This window comes from Anastrepha ludens, chromosome X (assembly GCF_028408465.1).
Source record: "Anastrepha ludens isolate Willacy chromosome X, idAnaLude1.1, whole genome shotgun sequence".
Taxonomy (NCBI): Eukaryota; Metazoa; Arthropoda; class Insecta; order Diptera; family Tephritidae; genus Anastrepha; species Anastrepha ludens.
In genome coordinates, this window is record NC_071503.1 from 49,621,156 (window position 1) to 49,644,633 (window position 23,478).

General features: G+C 40.5%; 1 protein-coding gene across 1 annotated transcript in view; it reads right to left on the minus strand.

Annotated features, from left to right (window-relative positions):
• Positions 1-8,085: 8,085 nt before the first annotated feature.
• Positions 8,086-23,478, minus strand: part of LOC128870045 (uncharacterized protein K02A2.6-like) — a 23,018-nt gene continuing 7,625 nt past the window's right edge. The window contains exon 3 of the mRNA XM_054112641.1: positions 8,086-8,199. Coding sequence (XP_053968616.1) covers positions 8,086-8,199 — 114 coding nt within the window. The remainder of the gene's footprint in view (positions 8,200-23,478) is intronic.

A 23,478-nucleotide genomic window follows, 5' to 3' on the forward strand; every position in this document is an offset into this window, starting at 1 on the left:
AGATCCAGCGGCTACGTTGGCTGGGTCATGTCGTCCGAATGGATACAAACGCTCCGGCTTTGAAAGTATTCGATGCGGTACCAGCTGGTGGTAGCAGAGGAAGAGGGCGGCCTCCTATGCGTTGGAAAGATCAGGTGGAGAAGGACTTGGCTTCACTTGGTGTGTCCAACTGGCGCCGGTTAGCACGAGAAAGAAACGACTGGCGCGCTTTGTTAAACTCGGCCAAAATCGCGTAAGCGGTTATAGCGCCAATTAAGAAGAGAAGAATCCGTTCATCTCTACTTTGCCATACGATTAAGTTTTCTTCGAAAGTATTGGCATGAATTACTAGTACTTTGTTTATTCTACTTAGTGCATCTACATGTTACATTCTTTTGCCTGACCTATGCTCAACTTCGTAATCATAATTTTGCAATTTTAATGCCCACACCGCTATTCTTGGATTCATATCTTTTTGTTGAGTGCGAAAGTCAGAGAGTTGCAGTCAGTAACTACCTTAAATTTAATACCTTGAAGGTATACCCTGAACCTTTTTAACGCATACACTATCGCTAGCGCTTCTAGCTCGAAACTGGGGTATTTGGATTCTGCATCGGTCGTTCGTTTGGAGAAGTAGAGCACGGGATGTTATTTCCCGTCTTTCTGTTTCTGTAACAATATTGCTCCGAACCCTAAAGTACTTGCATCACAATGTAATTCTGTTGCATCACTCGGATCATAGATTGCTAGCAGCAGGGATGTAATAAGTTTTTCTTTAAGACTGTTAAAATACTCTATTTTTGCATGAACTGAAACTTTTTATCTTTTTTCGTAAGATCGTGGAGCGGCTTGGCTATAGTCGCAAAATCTTTTATAAATCTTCGGAAGTATGAGCACAAGCCTAAAAAACTTTGAACTTCCTGAACTTTTGTTGGGACAGAAAAGTTATTTATCGCTGTAAGTCCTTTTTCGTCGGCTTGAATACCTTTGTCTGTAATGACATGCCCTAAATAAGACACCTTTGATTGTAAAAACTTGCATTTGGCTAGTCGTAGCTGTAAATTATTCTGAACAATCCGTAACATAACTTTTTCCAATATTTCTAAATGCTGTTGTACACTTTGCGTCCCTATCATAAGATCGTCTAAATCTATATATATAAAAATTAAGCCGAAAAAAAGTGTGCATTTGTCCGGGGTAATCTCAGCAACGCGTGTAAGGAAAACAATGAAATTTTCACACATTGTTGGTGTTGCTTTGGCAAAGGTTTCTGTGAAGTTTGGTTGAAATCCGATGACGCGTGTGTGTGCGTCGGTTAAGTGAGTGTGTTTTTGCTATTTGCCGCACGTATTTTTTGTACCGCACATAGCATTCATTAGAATTGAATACATTTTGGTCGTGTGTGTCTGGGCCGATTATTATGAAATTTGATATATATATATATTTTTCCACGGTGAAGGTTAGTATAATATGCTTATGGATTCCACTCGCCACCAGGTGGCGCTGCCGAAGGAGTTGAGTTGCGGAGTTGCCTATCAGGAATGCCTTCTATGAGGTAATCTGAGAGTTCCTCATCACCCAAGTTCAGTTCGCCGCCCAGCAAACATTTTTCGTTGAAGTAGTTGGCGAAGCTTTCTTCGGATGACCACATTCTCTTCTCGAATCTTCTTCGGCGATCAAGCTTACTCTCACCTGCCGCGAATATTGACTCCATCTCGCGTAGCAATTCGTCAACCGTTTTCGGAAACGTAGGCTTTGAGTTGTGCCACGCCAGGGCTGCGCCTTTAAGCTTGGTGTGAATAACGACTCCTAGCACAGCGTCGTTTATTTGTACTACCTCGCGCAAATGCAGCAACTGGTTATGCCAGGCTTTGAACCCGTCGCCGCCAACGTACACCGGTATTATGTCCCTCAATGTTTCAAACGTTACACCTTCAGTTGCTACTTTGCTTATATTTTTATTCTCTTTTTCCAATTGACCCTTTTGTAATTTAAGCAGCTCTATTTCTTTCTGCAGCAGTGTAATTTTTATGTTGTCTTCTACTGTACCGTTGGCAACGTTGGACATAGCGTTTTTTTTCTCTGGCTTCGCTTGAACTGTGCTAACACGTTTTGCACACAAACCGCGCCGTCGTCGTTATTGACTTCCACGACCGTATCACCTTGCCGTTGCTGTACATTGTCACCGTTGTCCTCTACGTTGTCCTCTGCGTTGTCCTCTAAGTTGTCTTCTACGTGACTTCCCCATTTACCGCATGGACACAGCCTCGCGCCTCTGCCGAAAGTTCGCTCAACCTGGCGGCCAGTGAAGCTTTTGCGCCGCTAGCGTTAATGCCCACAGCGGTGCACCAGGCCTTCACCTGCATCAGGGAGTACCGATCAGCCTTAATTGAGTCCATTATTTAAAAAAAACCACTTCCGATTTAATATATGACTTGTTAAAAATGATGATAGCACCGTGTTCGTCTTACGCGATAAACCGAATGAATCTTTATTTATGCAAAACGGCATCTACTCGTACCAAACGCTACCATCAACGAGTCTTAAGGTCAAATTACAACGAAGGCTTAGCGAGTAAGTCCTAAGTACTAATTACAACGAAAGCTTAGTAAATAAGTCTTAAGGGCTAATTACGTAAGTATAAGCCAGTGATCGCCAAACTTTTCAATGTGTTGAGCTACTTTCAAGATTTTGAAATAAACAGCGAGCTACTGGCACAAGCCAACATAAATTAAATAATACACAGTAATATTCGACATACAATACATTTATTATTTTACTAATATACGTTCTATATATAATAAACTTATGACTTATAGTGCTTATACTTATGCATAACTACATCCATGTTCACACCTATCAATCGTAACAAAATTTTTTGCAGTCATAATGGCAAATCACAAGCGACTTAAAAAAACAACAAAACAGTAATAGTACATTATTATATAAATAAAATATGGGCAGATAAAAAGAGCATATTTAATGAGAAGGTTGACTTTCTGACTCATCGATAATTTTTTGAATATTTGCAGTATAATTTGATACAGTCATTCGAATACAGTTATCCAAATGTATATCTGTAAGCCGATTGCGGTATTTATTTTTAATAAATTTCATATTGGAAAAAGAAGATTCACACAAATAAGTTGAACTGAATAACGCTTTCACTTTCAACGCAACACGACATAAAACTCAATACTTATCTTTACTTACTAAAGTCCATATACATTTTGTATTTGAACCTAAAGATTTTAAAGTCAAGTCACTTTGAAAAGCAATCAGTTTCATTTCTGTCACAGCAATGTCTTCGCCAAAGTTGTTCATAACACAAGTTGCAAACTGTTGTATATCAATGTCCATGAAGGGTGAAACAACAAATTCCGTCACTAAAGCAATTTTGCTGAAATCCTTGAAACGATTTTTGAAGTTTTCCTTCAAGTTAGAAACTATTTCCATACGATATTTACTGTCATAGGGATCTAATAGATTTTTGGATATCTTTTTGGAAAGAATAGGAAAATGCTTAGTATCGCGGTTTTTTAGGTTTTGTTCCCAAAATTCAAGTTTTGTAATAAATGCATTTATATCAGAAATCATTTCCGCTAATTCTTTATCCCTGCCTTGAAGCTGCAAGTTAAGCTCATTTAATTTCTCTGTAATGTCCACAAGAAAACCAAAATCTCTGAGCCAAGTCGAATTTTCCAGTTCAGGAATCGGTTCATCGCGTTCTTTGAAAAATTGGAGTATAGCAGGCAGGACATCATTGAAACGTTTGAACACTCGTACTCTGCTTAACCATCGCACTTCAGAGTGAAGAAGTAGCTCTCCGTATTGACAGTCAATTTCATCAGCCAAGGTTTTAAATAATCTTCTTTGTAACGCTTGAGCTCTAATCTTGTTCACAATTTTCACCACCAGTTTCATAACGTTGTTCAAGTTTACAAAATTTCCACATAATGCTTGCTGATGTACAGTGGTAACTCAGAAATTGTGGAAAACTTTCATCCTTATGACATAGCGCCACAAGCCCCTTATCACAACCCACCATAGTTGGAGCACCGTCAGTTGTCAGGCCTACCATTTTTGACATTGGAATTTTCTCAGAAGAGATGAGATTTTTTAAATGAGAAAACAGCTCTAGCCCAGTAGTATGTCCTTTGAGTGGAATAAACTTCAGAAGATCTTCTTTAATTGTAAAATCACTAAAAGCCATCCTGACAAATATGGCCATCTGTGAGGTGTCAACTACATCTGTTGATTCATTCAGTTGCAGTGAAAAATAAATACAGTTATCTAAGTCACTTCTTAACTGTAAAAAATATCATTGCTCATTACTTCTACTCGCCTCATCACTGTATTAGCAGAAAGTTGCATAGATTTTATAGCGGACACTATTTCGTCTTTATTCCTAGAGTTGGCGAATAAAGAATCTGCAGCTTATAAAAATGCTTGTTTTATGATTTCCCCGTCTTCATAAAGTTTTTTCTTTTATGCAATTATCTGGGAAACACGATAAGATGCTTCAGTTGCAGCCTTATTTTTGTCGATTGTTTTCAAAAATATTGACTGTTGTCCAATTAACTGGATTTTTAAATGTTTCAGTTTTTCTTTTCTGGTTATTTGCTAAATTTTTTAGAGTGAAGCTGTTATTTGCTATTTCATTTAAAGCACTCTTTAATGCTTTTATGCATTCTAATTATGCGGCCGCCGTAGCCAAATGGCTTGATGCGTGACTACCATTCGGAATTCACAGAGATAACGTTGGTTCGAATCTCGGTGAAACACCAAAATTAGGAAAAACATTTTTCTAATAGCGATCGCCCCTCGGTAGGCAATGGCAAACCTCCGATTGTATTTCTGCCATGAAAAAGATCCTCATAAAAATATCTGCCATTCGGAGTCGGCTTGAAACTGTAGGTCCTTCCATTTGTGGAACAACATCAAGACGCACACCACAAATAGGAGGAGGAGCTCGGCCAAACACCCAAAAAAGGGTGTACGCGCCAATTATATATATCATCATCATAGCGATTACAGCTCAGGGTGAGCTTTAGCTTCATCCACAATCCTCTTGCAATCTGCACGATTCATAGCAACAGATCTCCAGCTCCTAACTCGTAGCTTTTTCAGGTCGGCTATGGCTTGGTCAAGCCAGGTTAACCTTGGACGTCCTCGGGCTCGGGTCATTGGACAATTCATTGATAAAAAAGATTTTTGGAGCGGCTGTCTTCCATGCGCACAGTGTGCCCTAACCATCGAAGCCTTTGGGATTTAATGTATTTCACGACGTCTTCACCCTGGCATAAGTTTAGCAACCCATCATTGTAGCGTATTCGGTACGTTCCATCGTTGCAGAGTATGGGGCCAAACACCCTTCGGAGTACTTTTCGTTCGAGAATATAATCTATATATATAAATGTGAAAATCTGTCCCTATGTTCGCTTATAACTCGAGAATGGCTGAACGGATTTATCTTATCTTGGTCTTGAATTATTCGTGGAGGTCTAGGGAAGGTTTAAAAGTTGAGAAAAATTCGAATAATTGCCGGGAAAATGGTCAAAACGTGGACCCGGGTAACCTTCGGATGTGTATATACAATATGGGTATCAAATGAAAGCTGTTGGTGAATGCTTTAGTTTAGAGTATTTTTCATGCCGCTCCGTGACTAGGGTCTCGAGATAGAGACCAAAACGTGGACCCTAGAATGTGTTTGTACAATATGAATATCAAATTGAAGCTGTTGGGGAATGCTTTAGTACAGAGTATTTTTCATGCCGCTCCGAGACTGGGGTCTCGAGATATAGGTCAAAACGTGGGCCCGGGTAGCCTTCGGATGTGTATATACAATATGGGTATCAAATGGAAGCTGTTGGTGAATGCTTTAGTTCAGAGTATTTTTCATGCGGCTCCGTGACTAGGGTCCCGAGATAGAGACCAACACGTGGACCCTAGAATGTGTTTGTACAATATGGATATCAATTGGAAGCTGTTGGTGAATGCTTTAGTACAGAGTATTTCTCATGCCGCTCCGTGACTGGGGTCTCGATATATAGGTCAAAACGTGGACCCGGGTAACCTTCGGATGTGTATATACAATATGGGTATCAAATGGAAGCTGTTGGTGAATGCTTTAGTTCAGAGTATTTTTCATGCCGCTCCGTGACTAGGGTCCCGAGATAGAGACCAACACGTGGACCCTAGAATGTGTTTGTACAATATGGATATCAATTGAAAGCTGTTGGTGAATGCTTTAGTACAGAGTATTTCTCATGCCGCTCCGTGACTGGGGTCTCGAGATATAGGTCAAAACGTGGGCCCGGGTAACCTTTGGTTGTGGATGTGCAATATGGGCATCAAATGAAAGCTGTCGATAAGTGCTTTAATGTAGGGTAATTTTCATACCTATTGATGACTAGGGTCTCGAAATATATGCCAAAACGTGGACCCGCCGTGTCTTTAAACCGAATTAAACCAAACTTACACACATTGTTAAGTAGGTATTGAAGATGGTTTCCGTATAGTTTGAATACCTATTGGTAGATAGGGTCTCGAGATATAGGTCAAAACGTGGACCCGGGTAACCTTCGGCCGTATATGTACAATATGGGTAGCAAATGGAAGCTGTTGATGATTTCTATAGTATAGAGTATTTTTCATACCGTTCCGTGACTAGGGCCTCGAGATAGAGACCAAAACGTGGAGCCTAGAATGTGTTTGTACAATATGGATATCAAATGGAAGCTGTTAGTGAATGCTTTAGTTCACAGTATTTTTCATGCCGCTCCGTGACTAGGGCCTCGAGATAGAGACCAAAACGTGGAGCCTAGAATGTGTTTGTACAATATGGATATCAAATTGAAGCTGTTGGTGAATGCTTTAGTTCAGAGTATTTTCCATGCCGCTCCGTGACTAGGGCCTCGAGATAGAGACCAACACGTGGACCCTAGAATGTGTTTGTACAATATGGATATCAATTGGAAGCTGTTGGTGAATGCTTTAGTTCAGAGTATTTTTCATGCCGCTCCGTGACTAGGGCCTCGAGATAGAGACCAACACTTGGACCCTAGAATGTGTTTGTACAATATGGATATCAATTGGAAGCTGTTGGTGAATGCTTTAGTTCAGAGTGTTTTTCATGCTGCTCCGTGACTAGGGCCTCGAGATAGAGACCAACACGTGGACCTTAGAATGTGTTTGTACAATATGGATATCAATTGGAAGCTGTTGGTGAATGCTTTAGTGCAGTGTATTTTTCATGCCGCTCCGTGACTAGGGTCTCGAGATATAGGTCAAAACGTGGACCCGGGTAACCTTCGGATGTGTATGTACAATATGGGTATCAAATGGAAGCTGTTAGTGAATGCTTTAGTTCAGAGTATTTTTCATGCCGCTCCGTGACTAGGGTCTCGAGATAGAGACCAAAATATGGAGCCTAGAATGTGTTTGTACAATATGGATATCAAATTGAAGCTGTTGGTGAATGCTTTAGTTCAGAGTATTTTTCATGCCGCTCCGTGACAGGGGTCTCGAGATATAGGTCAAAACGTGGACTCAGGTAACCTTCGGATGTGTATGTTCAATATGGGTATCAAATGGAAGCTGTTGGTGAATGCTTTAGTTCAGAGTATTTTTCATGCCGCTCCGTGACTAGGGTCTCGAGATAGAGACCGAAACGTGGTATTGAATAAATAAATAAATAGTATGAGAATAAAGAAATAAATAATATGAAAACCATATCTTTTCTGTTCTAAACCATATCTATTCTATTTTAGTGTGCCCAGCGAAGCGGGCCGGGTTTGCTAGTATATATATATATAATTAATTCTAATTCTTATTTCTTTTGTGACAGTGAATCTTTTATTTGCCCACTGTTTGCAGTTTGAGTAAGTTTTTCTTCATCATCCACATCTAAAGCTGCAAATATGGTTGCAGAAGAAGTTCCGCTCAACGAGCTTACTTTGACTGAGGGTTGATATTTCTTTAATTTTTTTGTTGCTGGCAGTCGATGTTGAGATTTTGTAGGTGAGTTTCGTGCTCTTTTGCATGCAATAACTACAGGTTGCTTTTTTAGTGTAGCTGATTGCATAGAGGCATACAGATGGGTCGCTAGTAGAAGTTCTGTTGATGCAGTTGTTGCTGTTTTAGCATTTGAAGATACGGCTGAGCACGTAGTTGATGAGTTTGTTGTGGCATACGCATGATGCAGGGGATACGGAACTTCTGATATAATAATCAACCATGATAGAAAGAATAATAAGATGGCGCCTATCGTCGTCCCGTTACTTTTCTCTCAGTGAATTTGACATTGAGCACGTCACGCTAGCGTGCAATGGGAAGTGATTACTATCAGGTTTATGAACTGGCCTGATAGTAACCACTCGTAATCCTGCGTATTTTACCCATAATTTCACTTTTGTACGATTTTTGCATACAAAAAATTATTCGCGGAAAATAACGGATCTATTTATATTTTCTTTGATATATTGCACATTCAACAAGTGATTTTAATTGCGGATAGAAGAACGTGTTGTTTATAAATATGGAATCTTCGAACGCGTATAAGAGGCATATTTTGTATTTTTTTATAAAAGTGGTAAAAATGCAACAACTGCTGCTGCAGAAAATACATTGTTCACGAAGAGGATACCGTGAGTGTAAGGACTGCGCAAAAGTGGTTTTCAAAATTCCGAGGTGGTAACTGCGACGTGGAGGATGCCCCGCGCTGGTCGTCCTGAAGTCTGTAACTCCGACGCCTCCATGATAGAAAGAATAAAAAAAAAAAATAAAAAAAACTGAGCCAAATTTGACAGTCGAGCTACCAAACAAAGGTTAAATTCATCGCATGGAACAGTTCACAGGAACCTGGTTCAGTTGGGAAAGGCTTCAAAGCTGGGAAAATGTGTTCCGTATAGACTTTCCGTCGCCAACCTTCAGCAGAGCGTGAAAGTGTGTTCTCAGCTGCTCGAACGGCTTGAAAATGAAAGTTTTTTGAACCGTATCGTTTTTGGTGATGAAAAATGGGTCCTTTACAATAATCCTGTTCGCAAACGCCAATGGTTAGATAAAGATGAAACACCATAACCAACCCCTAGAGATGGCCTTCACCCCAAAAGGATTCTCCTGTCTATTTGGTGGGATAAGAACGGTATTGTTTATGACTTCTGGAACCAAAGCAGATGATAACTGCAGATTATTATTCCCATCAGCTATCAAACCTGAATGGCGCACTTAAAAAAATCGACCGTCTTTAGTGAATAGAGACAAAGTTTTGTTTCACCACGGCAACGCAAGACCCCATACCGCGGGGCAAACATTAGGCAAGTTGAACGAGCTCGGATGGGAGCTAATGCCGGATATTGCACCTCGTGATTATCACCTTTTCCGTGGACTTCAATTCCGTAGGAGTAACAAGAACTCCTCAAAAGAAGCTATAAAAAGGGATATCGAAGCGTATTTTGGTTCCAAGGACAAACAATTTTTTGATATGGGAATTAAAAAATTTGCCTAAACGTTGAGAAGACATTGTAAATAATGAAGGAAAATTTATTATTGATTAATATGTAAATACTTTAACCATTTTTTTTATTAATTTTAAAACCACCTTTAAAAAACGCACGAACTTATGGACTGACCTAGTATTTTCGTAACATGACTTAGCTTTTTTTTTGTTCTCTAGCCTCAGAGTTTTTATTTATTTTCTTTATTTAATTTAGTAAAAAAACATAAAGATTCTTACTGACTGCTAATATTAACAATATATTAATAGAAAAACAAAGAAACTAAGTTAGTGCGTTGCAAAAGAAGATTTTTGGCACCCGTTTTATTCTCGTGATAGCAAATTGGTGATAAGTTCTCCAAATAAATGAATGACATTTCAGTTCTTTCTTCCTGACATTTTTCTACCTTCTTCTAAAAATGTGGCGTTTACAGTTATGTGAAAAATATACATTTTTTAAAAATTAGTTCAAAATTCACTTCTATTTAGTTTTATTTTTGTTTATCATCTGGTCAGACTATCGGCAATTGCAATCATCGTTGGTGTTGGTGATTATTTGCGTGTATGTATGTTAAGCAGGCCACAGACGGAAAACGAGGTATAGTACTTTTTTGAGTGTGAAAAAATGTTGAATTTCAAGGCTGACATTGTTATCGGTGTTAAGGTTGGTTCCTAAATAAACGAAGTCTTTTACAACCCCGAATTCATAATTGTCAACAGTGACGTGGGTGCCGGTACGCGATTGCGCCGACTGTTTGTTTGATGACAGGAGGTACTTCGCTTTGTCCTCGTTCACCCCCAGACCCATTCGCTTTGTCTCTTTATCCGGTTTGGCAGAACTAACAGCGCCGTTCTTATGATGTCAATATCATCGGCATACGACAACAATCGTACGCTCTTATAATATATTGCACCTTAGCGATAAAGTTCTGCGGTTCGTACGATCCTCTCCAAGATCAAGTTAAAATAGTCTCACGACAGCGATGTCTTTATTCCTACAGGAAAACACCCCTGTCTTAAAACCTTCTCTCCGCCGCCGAACCTTCTGGTAGAATTTTCTTGCGTTGTTCTTATTGGCCAGCATCTCAATCTCCTCGCACTCACGTATTTCGGCCTCTCGTTTCTTCTTTTTGATAATACGTATCTCTCCTTTTCTTAGCTCTCGGTAGCGATCCTACATGGCTCGCGTTGCGCCCGATCGCAGCGTGGCTCTACATTTCGCGTCGTACCAACTGCTTTTTCAGGCTCGCCGGGATCCGATTTCTTCTTCGGCGACGTGCATGCCGGTTTGTTGGGCAGTACTCTCTGAGAGCAGGAGTGAGAGTCGAGTGGCGAATCTTCTGGCTCTCTATTGTGATTGCAGCTTTTCGATGTTGAACATTTTTTGCGTAAGTAGATGTACGTTTATTGCTGCACAGAGGCATGTGTGCAGTTTGGCTGCAACAAGGTAATGATCCGAATCGATGTTGGGTCCTAGGATCGGGCATACATCCAAAACACTAGCACCGTGTCTTCCTTCTATCACAACATGACCGAACTGGTTTCGTGTTTTTCGATCAGGAGACAGCCAGGGAGCTCAGTGTATCTTCTTATGCTGGAATCTGGTGCTGCAGACTACCATGTTTCGGGCCCCGGCGAAGTCGATCAGCCTCTGTCCGTTTCCGGATGTTTCGTTGTACAGGCTGAATTTTCCGACTGTGGAACCAAAAATTCCCTCCTTGCCCACCCTGGCGTTGAAGTTGCCAAGGACGATTTTTCTGTCGTGGCGGGGGCAGCGCTCACAGGAACGTTCCAGGTGCTCATAGAAGGAATCCTTGGTCGCATTGTCCTTCTCTCCCACCGGGGCGTGGGCGCGAATGAGGGAGATGTTAAAAAACTTGCTTTGGTGCGGATTATTTCGAGGCGCTCGTCCCCCGGAGTGAACGACAGTACTTCGCGATGAAGTCTCTCTCCTACGACAAATCCGACGCCGAATTAATGTTCCTTTACATGGCAGCTGTAGTAGATGTCGCAAGGTCCTATGTTTTTCTTGCCTTGCCCCGTCCATCGCATTTCTTATATAACAGTGATGTATGCCTTGACTCTCACGAGGACATCAACCAGCTGGGCAGAGGCACCTTCCCCATTAAGGGACCGGAAATTCCAGGTGCATGCCCTCAAATCCCTGTTTAAGTGGCGGGTCGCAGACCCAGCGCACAACCAGCTATCCTGGGATGCTTCGCCTTCTCACGTTGGCTCCCTCCCGAACGTGTGTTCTAAAACTACCCAGAGGATACTTGGGCGATTCCCGGAAGTTGTGAGCTGCTTGAACAATATGCAGAAGAATCAGCCCGGCCACTCCCAAGTGAATGGCGATCAGTAACTTTCGCTAATTGCGTGGCCTTCTACATATGGAACCATCTTCCAGCGTTTTTGTCTTCTTCTTTATATTTTCTAATAAAGCTTGCCATGATTTTAATTTCACATTTCTGTCCTTATATATCATTCTTATTTTTGGCTAGTTTTTGAACAAAACTGTAAGTTTCTCAATAAATGGTTTACTTATTGTTGCCATTTGTCTACACATGTACAAACTTAGAAATTTCTTTCGAAATATAGAAAGTGCGAAAAAATAAATAAAGATAAAAGCGAAAACTCGTGTTACCTTGTACACTACGCCTGCACCCAAATTAAACGAATTTTTTTCTTCATCCTCTCCTCCCTTCTTTTTACGCACAAAGGAACACCATACATAGCAATAATTTTTTTTTGCGTTCCATGATTACTCAGCAACGAACTCCGTGAAACTAAAGTCGTCAACGCATTGTTTCGATTTGTGTCTCGTCTGTGACCTTTGTTCGCTTTATGTACCTATTGTAAATTTGTTTTTTCCAAGTTTTTCTTTTGTCCTCCTTCGGGCAGACAAGTCTCTTTCTCGCAACTGCAGTGTTACCTAGTTGAAAGTTATAAAAATTACCTTTATCTTGACGACAGTCTCACATAATGTCGAAATTTTTGCCTATTGTGATCTTATTCTCACTTTTAAAGATGGGAGTTATATGTGGGCTGCCTTTTTCTAGCAGAAAGCGAGTTATTGAAAATTAACATTAATGGGTTTGCGAGCGAGTAGTGTTTTTCAATATACCATTTTTTTTTTTTGGTGGGTGAGGTAGGGTTCAAAATGCCTTCGCACTTACAGCGACCGTCGTCTACTTCGTCGTGTGGTGTGGCCACTAAACCGATCCCTCTTCACCTTCAGCGGAGACACCCTTCCCGGAACTGCTTTCTATATTACTTCCAATGTCCAGAACGGCATCCATAAAGGACCAATTATATTCACCCACGTCTGGGTCTACCATATTTCTAGCCAGCTTTCATGCTATAGGCTCGTCTTCTGGTGTCTTTATCTTCGCGGCTTCACTTTATTGCACTGTGTCGAGGTTGATCTTTTTTTTTGGTAGCACGTTCTCGACGTATTTCATTGCCGCGCTCCCCATGTTCGAGCATTTTGCTGATTATGTTGCTCGATGCGATGTCTCCAATCTGCTCCCTCAGAGCATTTCTTTCCGCGAGCCATCTGTCACAAATAAAAAACGTGTGTTCAGCGTCATTGCTCGGTGCTTCGCAGTATATGCACTTGGAATCGGTTACCTTGCCCATACGGTATAGGTATCTCCGGAAGTATCCGTAGCCCGAGAGGAACTGAATTAAGAAGTAGTTCCCTTCCCCGAAGTTCCTTTGGACCCATTTGTTAATTGATGGAATAAGTTTGGCCGTCCATCTGCCACTCGGTTCATTGTCCCATCGGCTTTGCCACCGCAGCATGGTTTGGCATCTCCGTTCTGAGAAGCTAGTGATGGCGTGTTTCTTCTTAGAGTCCCACGCATCCATTCGTTCCCGGACCATGAGGTCGACGGGTATCTGCCTGCTGATCACGAAAATTGCTGCACCTGCGGCTGCGCTTCGCTTTGCAGTTTAGCACAATTCCCCATACTTCGCTGCCGCACAGGAGAATTGAGCTTGTGGCCGCCATAATTAGCTTTCTTTTGCTCTGTGTTGGTACACCGATGTTTGCCATTAATCTACTTAGCATACCCGTGACCTTTGCTGCTTTGGTAGCCGCGAGCCGTATCTAGGCCCAGAAAGAAATCCTGCAGTCAAGTTGAATACCCAAGTATTTCACTATTTTGTGGGTCACTAAGGACGTGTCGCTTATTTGCATGCTGACTTCGAGGGGGATGTGATCTCGTGTCATAAGGATGACTTCGGTTTTATGTTTGGCGAGTTCCAGGCCGTGGTCGTCAAGCCATATTTGCGTGCTTATTATGACTTGGTTCAGCTTCTTTCTAGTGTCCCGAGCTGGTATGACCGCCGCTATATCGTCCGCGTGTCCTACTAGATATGTATATTTTGGCATTTCTATACTCAATATCTCATCGTAGCTCAAATTCCAGAGATCGGGGCAGATAATAGATCCTTGAGCTGCGCCAGACGTTATCGCTGTTGTTTTCTGGCCATCTGGTGTGTCGTACAGCAGTTCACGCTCGCTCAGGTAGCTCTGGAGAATCCTTAGCAGGTATGCAGGAATTCTAAACCTTTCTCGTAGTGCCTTTATAATGTCTATCCATTATAGACTGTTAAAGGCGCTTCGTACATCAAGCGTTGCCAGGACGGTGAAGCGGTTCGGGTAGTGGCGTCTGCGTTGAGTGCTCCTTACAACCAACAGGCGCCAAGGGTTGCTTTCCCGCGGCGGAAACCGTATTGCCTTGCTGATAGTCCTCCTGCGCTCTCAAAAGACTCTGCAAGCCTGCGTTGTATGAGTTTCTCAAGCAATTTGCCGGCGCTGTCCAGCATGCAGAGCGGACGCCAAGCTGACGGTTGCCCTGGGTCACCCTTACCCTTACTGATCAGCATCAGTTTCTGTATTTACCACAGCTTAGGAAAGATGCTTTGAGCAATGCATGCATTATAAACATCGAGCATCGCATTTGGTCGGCTTTCAGCCTCAATTTTGAGAGCTTCAGCTATCCCATCTGCGCCTGGAGCTTTGTTTCGTTTGAGGCTTCTTGCCGCGGCTTTAAGCTCTCCTTCGGTGAAGGGTGGGAACATCTCGTAAACTTGGGGGTCTCGGTCCCTGTACAGCATAGGGTGCATGGGAAACAGTCTGTCCACTATTTTGCTGATAGCATCACTGTCTAGATGTACGGCTGTAGAGTTGGCGTTTAGCTTTCCCGTTACAATTTTATAGCCCAAACCCCAAGAGTTGCTATTTAGATCCCTTCGAAGCTCTTCCCATTTTGCCTTCTTACTGGCGATGATTGCTTGCTTCAGCGCTTTTCGGGATTGTCTGAAATCAGCAGCTTCCGCCTCTGCTTCTCTGTTTCGTCTGGCTCTGGTGTACCTTCTTCTATTACGAAAGCAGTTTCTTCTGAGCTCTGTCCACCAGTACACGGGTCGTCTTCTTGAGCGTAACCCCGCGTGGGGCGCCGGTGCGTCGCAGCTTTTGGCAATGCGCGGCATCATGGCGCTAGCAAGGAGCCAGCGTCACCACTGATGTGCGGCATGGGGATTGCATCAAAGTGAGCTAGAAACGCTTCAGTGTTCACTTTGTTCTCAATATACCATCAGCATTGGTTAGGACCTCAGAGTTGCAATGGCTTCCAAAATGTAATCTTCCATCTGGGTGATGTGCCAAAGGACAAAGATGAACTGAAAAAATTTGATTAAATTAGATCATTATCCGAACTGCACACAAAATTAGTACTAAAAAATGTAGCCACAAGAGTTGCTGGTTCTTCTGCAAAGTTGAACTATAAAGATTCAAGCTTTTCGTATAGCTTCTTGCGACGATTCCAATTCTTCAATTTTCAATTATGCCAGAGTAAGTTATGGATAGTTCCGTGTGTAGAAGCCCACGCAAGTTGGGAAAATACCTGACTGCCATTCACTTGGGAGTGGCAATGACGATTCTTCTGCATACGGTTCCACCCAAGTATCCTCTGGATAGCTTCCGAACATCCGTTTGAGATCGAGCTAAAGTGAAAAAACGAATCAACCCAGGATATCTGGTTGTGCGCATGCACCTAGAATGTCCGGTCCCTTAATGGGGAAAGTACCTATGCCTGGTTGGTTGATGTCCTCGTGAGAGCAAAGGCTAACATCGCTGCTCTAGAGATGCGATGGACGGAGCAAGGCAAGAAAAACATAGGACCTTGCGCGCCTACTACAGCTGCCATGTAAAGGAGCGCGAATTCGGTGTCGGATTTTTTGTAGGAAAGAGACTTCGTCGTTCACTCCGGTGGACGAGCGCCTCGCAATAATCCGCATCAAATCCCGTTTTTTTAACATCTCGCTCATTTGCGCCCACGGCCCGACGAAAGAGAAGGACGATGTTACCAAAGATTTCTTCTGGAACGTTTCTACGAAAGCTGCTACGCCATAGTATAAAAATCGTGCTTGGTGACTTTAATGTCAGGGTAGGCAAGGAGGGAAGTTTTGGCCCCACGTTCGGAAAATTCAGCCTGCACATAGAAAGATCCGATAACGGACAGAGGCTGATCGACTTTGTCGGGGCTCTATACATAGCAGCACCAGATTCCAGCATTAAAACAAAACACGAAACCAGTTCGATCACGTCGCGATAGATGGAGGACACGCTTTAACATCTACTCGGATCATAATCTTGTTGCAGCCAAAATACGCACACGCCTCCGAATTTTTGACAGCGGAAAGCTGCTCTCTGAGATTACTGTCCAACCATTCGGCCACACGAGCAATGGAACAACATTTCTTGTTCTTAACGTGCCGCCGCCGAAGAAGAAACAAGATTTCGGCGGGTCCGAAAGAAAAAAATGGTACGACGAGATATGTAATGTTGCCGCGGAAAGAAGGGATGCTACCTACAGGGCCATGCTGTGATCTAGCGCAATACCTACCTATTGACAGTTTCTGTAACTGTATTTTATTATCTTCGCTTTTGTAGTTCGGGAGAAAAGCGATTTGGAAATTTCAGTTTATATGTGAGGTGCCTTTTCCCCTTTTCCAATACCTACTTTTTTTAGCCCTAAGTACCGTATATATAAATACAACATAATATTTATATGCATTCGTGCCAGGTTTCAGCTCGCTGATTACATCATTGAGTACATAATGTGCAATAATCTTTATAATACGATAGTAATATATACCTCCTGATTTTTTTAGAGCTAGAGGAAAGTTTTTCAAACAAACACACGTAAAATTCAGAAAATAGCATGCAATTTTTATTTAAATCGATAGTACAGTCCATGTAATTTAATGTTTGAATATTATTTCATGCAAATGTTGACCGCGACAGCGCTTCAAATGGTCCATCCGGTTACTCAAATTTTTGCATACTCTTTCCAATTTTTCGGCCGGTATCTCACATATAAATGCTTTAATTTTGTCTTCCAATGCGTTAATTCAAACAGGCTTGTCTAAATAGATATAAGCTTTAACATAGCCCCACAAAAAATAATCTAAAGGCGTTATATCGCACGATCTGGGTGGAAATTGACAGGTCCCGAACGTGAAATAAAATGTTCACCGAACTCACCTCTCAACAAGTCCATTGTTACGCGTGCTGTGTGGCATGTGGCACCGTCTTGCTGAAACCAGATGTCATGCCAGTCAAGCTCTTGCATTTTGGGCAAAAAAAAGTTGGATATCATTTCACGGTAGCGCTCTCCATTCACAGTTAAGTTACGATTCGTAGCATCTTTGAAGAAGTACGGTCCAATGATACCTCCAGCCCATAAACCGCATCAAACTGTGAACTTTTCTGGATACATTGGTTGCTCTTGCAATTCTTCTGGCTGATCTTCAATCCAAAATCGACAATTCTTCTTATTTACGTACCCATTGATCCAAAATCGAACTTCGTCGCTGAACACAATTTTTCGATAAAAAAGTGGATCTCCGGCCAACTTTCCGAGAGCCCATTCACCAAAAATTCTGCGTTGCGGTAGGTCGTTTGACTTCAATTCTTGCACCAGCTGTATTTTCCACGTTGTTGAGTAACATAGGCCCAATTGCTGCGAACGGCGACGAATCGATTGATGGTCATCATTAACACTGGCCGATACATCAGCGATATTTTCTTCAGTTCGCACTCTACGTAAGCGTGTTGGTGGTTTAAAGTCGAATAATGTAAATTTGGTTCTAAATTTAGTCACAAAAGCTCGAATAGCCGTTTCAGTGGGTCGATTAAACTGACCATAAAATGGAAGAAGCGCGCGATAAACTTTCTTAACAGAACACGCATTTTTATAATAAAATTCAATGATATGCAAGCGTTGTTCGTTTGTAAAACGATTCATAGCTAAATTATAGACCAAACTGAAGGTGTTTGACAGTGAAACATAACACGAAACGTGCGTCAGCTGTTTAAACCAACTGTTTAAAAAGATAATAGTTAAAAAATCACCCGTTACTAGAAGGGAAGTAAGTCAATGAACGAAGCTAAGAAATATAAGACATTGGACTGGAATCGGCAATGTAGGAACTTTATTGGAGACAGCGAGAAATCGAGACCTTTATCATGAAATTATAACAAATTTATATTAAACGTAAAATATTTTTGTAATTCGATATTTAATTGTAATATATATTGTATAAATTGTATGATCGCCTATATTCGGAATTGAATTGGCAAATAAAGAAGAAGAAGAATGAACGAGAAGCACAAATTTTAATAAATTGGAGAGTGTCTAAAGACTACTCATTCTCAGACGATAGGTACCTAATGTACAATATTTTGTGGCCAACTAAGTAGTGCATGCCGGTTGTAAGCCGCAGACGCGCAAACTGGGGAATATTTAAAACCATATTAGCCAGAAATCTCTCTGGCGTTATATACCAAATCAATTCTGATCTGCACCTAGTCTTTGACTTCAGCGTCTTGGAGGAAGTTCTGATAGAAAGTGTTTCGGAGATCAGGGGACTCCGGAAAGTTGTATCAACGAGCCCCAGCAACCCTATCTGCTGTGCACGAGCATTCGCTGTTTGTTAGTTGACTAAATTACAGTCCACAGTATTGTTTACAAGCGCGCGGAAGCATTTTGCCGAGAGTAGACGCGAAAAAAGAAAATCAGTAATGGATTTCAAACGTAATAGTGTGATTGCGATATATTTGGCTGAAAAATCACAACCAGCGATTGTTCATGAGCTCGAGCACCTTAATGTAAATAAAGTTTTTTTATTTGACCGACCGTTCGTCCGAGAATTTGAGTTATCGATTGGGCACCAGGAGGCAGCACTCGCCACAGGTAACGGTTTGGGCCGCCGTAACCACAGATGGGCGCTCTCCAATCGCTTTCATCGAGCCTGGCGTCAAGGTAAATGCGAAAATCCGAAATATTGTATTTTCCGGAAATTATTCTGAAGGTTTCTTTGAAGCCGTGGGAAGACAAACATTTCGGTGGCAGACCATGGAGGTTTCAACAGGACTCGGCACCATCTCACAAAGCTCGAGTGAGCAATGAATAGCTAAAAAACAACTTATCGAACTTCATAACGTCCACACAATTGCTTCACTTCGAGTGTCGGACACTGTACCTCATGAAAGTGGATGGTAATTGGACAACTAAGAGTGAAGGAGCAATAGAATTACTAATGCTTTTCAGTTTTCCAATATGTTTTATAACGGAGGATAACATAAAATTTGCCATTGGCAGTTTCAAACCCTTCAAACCAAGGAATCTTTTTGCAGAACATATTTACCCTTTAGTATACAGTTTAAGAAGGCTTTTGAAGAATTTTTGAAAAAATGGGTTGAGTAGTCACATAACGGTTGGATTCAACGGGTTGAAATGTTCTACAAAAAAAATGTATCATTGAATTTTACTAAAAGTCTACTAACGTGAAGTTTAAGAAACATCAATATTTGTACTGGACTTACCATATTAATTAATATGACATTTGATCAATATTGCGAAACTTTAGTACACTTAAAAGAAAAATTGAGACCCGGTAGACCAAAACCCAATTTGGGTTTTACTGTTCTACACGAGTACTTTCATTTGCAATTGGTTTGGTATGGGCCCGAAAATTGCTGTCGCACAGTGGTATTGATCGCCCGCTGGCGCAGTAGAATGTGTTCACTCCTGGGGTCTTGAGCAGAATAAGGTCCATTGCTGCCAGTTTCTCCTAATAATCGCCCTCTCGGAGTTGTGTACCGACTACCCCATGTTCTTGACCATGCATCGAAATCTCCTGCCATGAGAATCTCCAGCTTTCCTCTAAGCTCAAATTCCAGTGTTGTCATCAAGTGTGGAAAATCTTCTATGCTCCACCTTGGTGGCGCATAGCAGCTCACATAGTATACACAATCTAGATTCGCCTATTTGCATCCTGTATTTGCAACAGATATCCTATTATGGGGTGTCTTAATGAGCACCACACGGATTGCTGGTAGCTTGTTAGAATCGTTCATCCAATTATGCGAGTTGATGTCTACGAAAATTTCCGAGCGGAGACCACATCCACTTTGTTTTCTAAAACCGTTTGCCTTAGCAGGTCATGTGCTGCCTCACAGTGTTTGATGTTTAGCTGCAAATACTTCATGTTCTTATTTTGCGTACTGCTTGTTGATAGCGTGGGCATTTGGCGTTACCTGCCGCATGTGATCTCTCGCATAGTACGCATTTTTCTGCGTTTGTACAAATTGAACCACCTTTTAACAGCTGTTGGTTGCGGTGGAGTTCTGCTAATAACAGAACTCTTCTTAAAGACTGGAGTTCTTCCAGAGAACGTAAATTCATAGAGAAGGCTCAGGAACGAATGGGCAGGTTAAATGTCAAAACACATCAAAACGAGGGTAGGAAGTTAACAGAAGAGAGTCAACAGAAATAAATATAGCGTTTGCATTGAAATGTAAAATGCCATGATTTGGTATTAGGGAAAAGAAAATAACAGAAGACTTGTACATTTTTCTTTCATGCTTATTTGCCGTCGGCATTTTGCATGCGCAAATGGATTATTTCTTGTGAGATGAATAAATTAATTCTAAGTAACGCAATAGCACCGTAGGCCTACTTAGCTAGTATGCTCTATCAATTAGTGTTATATAATATTTCATATTTCTCTAATAAATAATAATAATAATAATTCTAAGTATATGCATGCATGAATATGAAATTTTAAGTATCTAATTGACTAAATTGTATTGAATTTAGGTCTATTATCAAAATTATTCAAATATCATAACACAAAAAATAACTTTGTAAACCATTCATTTACATCAAGGTTTATTATTCAGCAAAGTGTTGAATTAATATAACATCTACCATCCCTATTCATGTGGGCAGAAAAAAACATGACCTGCCTCAAAACCCCGCTCATACACCTCTCATACACATCTACATACATATAAAGAATTCAAAGCAAATAGACAAACGTATGCAAACATATTTCTAATATACATATGTATGTATGTATGCAAAAATCACTTTTCTCTTTCATGCTTATTTCCCGTTGGCATTTTGCATGCGCAAATGGATTAGGGGGCGTCCATAAATTACGTGAGGTGATTTTTTCAATTTTTGTACCTCCCTCCCCCCCTGATGAGATGTCGTGAGACTTTATTCAACCCCCTCCCCCATCCCCCAATCTCACGTGAGATTTTTCAAAATGTGGGTTTCTTATGTAAACGCGTTAGATTGTTATTGTAAAAAGAAAAAAAATTGCTTCGTGCTTTTATTTACGACTAGTTAAGACTAGTAATCAATATTGCTGAGAGTTATAAGTGTAAAAAAATTTTACAATACGAGTAGAAAACTTAAATCGTAACTACTGCGATTAAAAAAAGAATATCTACTCTAATTCCTGCTCCTTCAACTTCGTTCTGATCTAGCCATTCTAAGCCGTTGACGCTTGCGCATGAATGTGAAATTTTAAGTATCTAATAAACTAAATTGTATTGATATTAAGTGCATTATCAAAATAATTTCAAAATAATTTCAAAATATCCACATAAAAAATTGGCTTTGTAAACCATTCATTTGCATCAACGGTTATTATTCAGCAATATGTGTCCTTTTTAAATTTTTATATCCATATGTATGTATATTCATATACTAAATAGATATAACATCTACCATCCATATTCATGTGGGCAGAAAAAATATTGACCTGCCTCAAAACACAGCTCATATGTATCTACATATAAAAAATTCAAAAGCAAATAGACAAACGTATGCAAACATATTCCTAACATATGCAAAAAAACTCATCTAAACGGTATTCGGGTACATATAAATATGTATGTATGTATGCATATACATATGAATACATATGTTGGGACAATGTACATATGTACGTAAAAGTTTCTATTCTAAGCAAAACAATGAATATTCGTATATACATATAACCGCACATACTTACTTTATGCCTCTATATGTGTATGCTTCCAAAACTAAAATTCTAAGCCTAGCGACTACAAGAACAAAATGCATTCCTAGGCGTAGCTGTTGCCGCCATGATTATTTACCCGCGACGGCGCTGAACAGTTTCAAATATTAAAAAGCACAACAAAAACAAATTCATTGATAAGTTCGAACTCATATTTCTACGAGCGAAGTACTTTCATTCATAAAACGAGCCGCCCATATGCCAATTTTCACGACCATTCGAAAATAGTCAATATTGGAATATTTCGCGTTGAATTATTTGCCAATATTTGGTAAATCTTGAATTTTTGTCAAGTCGAGTGGCCGCGGCTCCGCACATATGAATGCATCAATATATGTATGTAAATATGTGTTCTAAATTCTCGACAGCAATAGTAAATCGAAATATTTTTTCTGTCGCAAGTGCTCGCAGCCTCATATGCCAGTATGTCTATGGAAGTTTGTATGCATGTATTTATGTATATGCGTGTTTGCTTTTGCACGTCCATATGAACGATTTTTCATATGCAGATATTCATTTGACTTAGCTGAACGAATATATTGATTTTGTAAGGAAATCCTGTCGAGTTGAATTATTGGTATATGTTCATTTAAGTTAAGAAAATTGAAGCACTAGTTTTTTTAATTTCTATTTTTTATTTTTACCAACAAGTAAGTTAACTACTCATATATAGTATACTAGCAAACCCGGCCCCCTTCGCTGGGCACACTAAAATAGAATAGATATGGTTTAGAACAGAAAATATATGATTTTCATATTATTTATTTCTTTATTCTTTATTCAAGCGCTTTGGCATAAACAATATTTTTTGTTTTTCTATTTGTTTTTGAGTAAATATAAAATATAAATTGAAAATCAGGAAAAAAGAAGATTGTTTTTAAATTTCAAATCAACGCATATGAATAAACAATCGTCCTTTTTCCTGATCATCCATGAATTTTTCGTTTCAATTTATATGTTTTATTAAGCATTGGAGCTTTTTTAACCTTATCCATTTATATTTTTCAAAAAAAAAAACGAAAAAAAAATTTTTTTTTTCAACAGCTTTCATTTGATACCTATATTGTACATACACAACCAAAGGTTACCCGGGTCCACGTTTTGACCTATATCTCGAGACCCCAGTCACGGAGCGGCATGAAAAATACTCTATACTAAAGCATTCACCAACAGCTTTCATTTGATACCCATATTGTACATACACGTCCGAAGGTTACCCGGGTCCACGTTTTGGCCTATATCTCGAGACCCCAGTCACGGAGCGGCATGAAAAATACTCTGTACCAAAGCATTGACCAACAGCTTCAATTTGATATCCATATTGTACAAACACATTCTAGGGTCCACGTTTTGGTCTCTATCTCGAGACCCTAGTCACGGAGCGGCATGATAAATACTCTGGACTAAAGCATTCACCAGCAGCTTCCATTTGATACCCATATTGTATATGCACATCCGAAGATTACCCGGGTCCACGTTTTGACCTATATCTCGAGCCCTATTTCCAAAATAAAATATAATCCATGTTACTCGTGGATGATGTAGCTTTCGAATGGTGAAAGAATTTTTAAAATCGGTCCAGTAGTTTTTGAGCC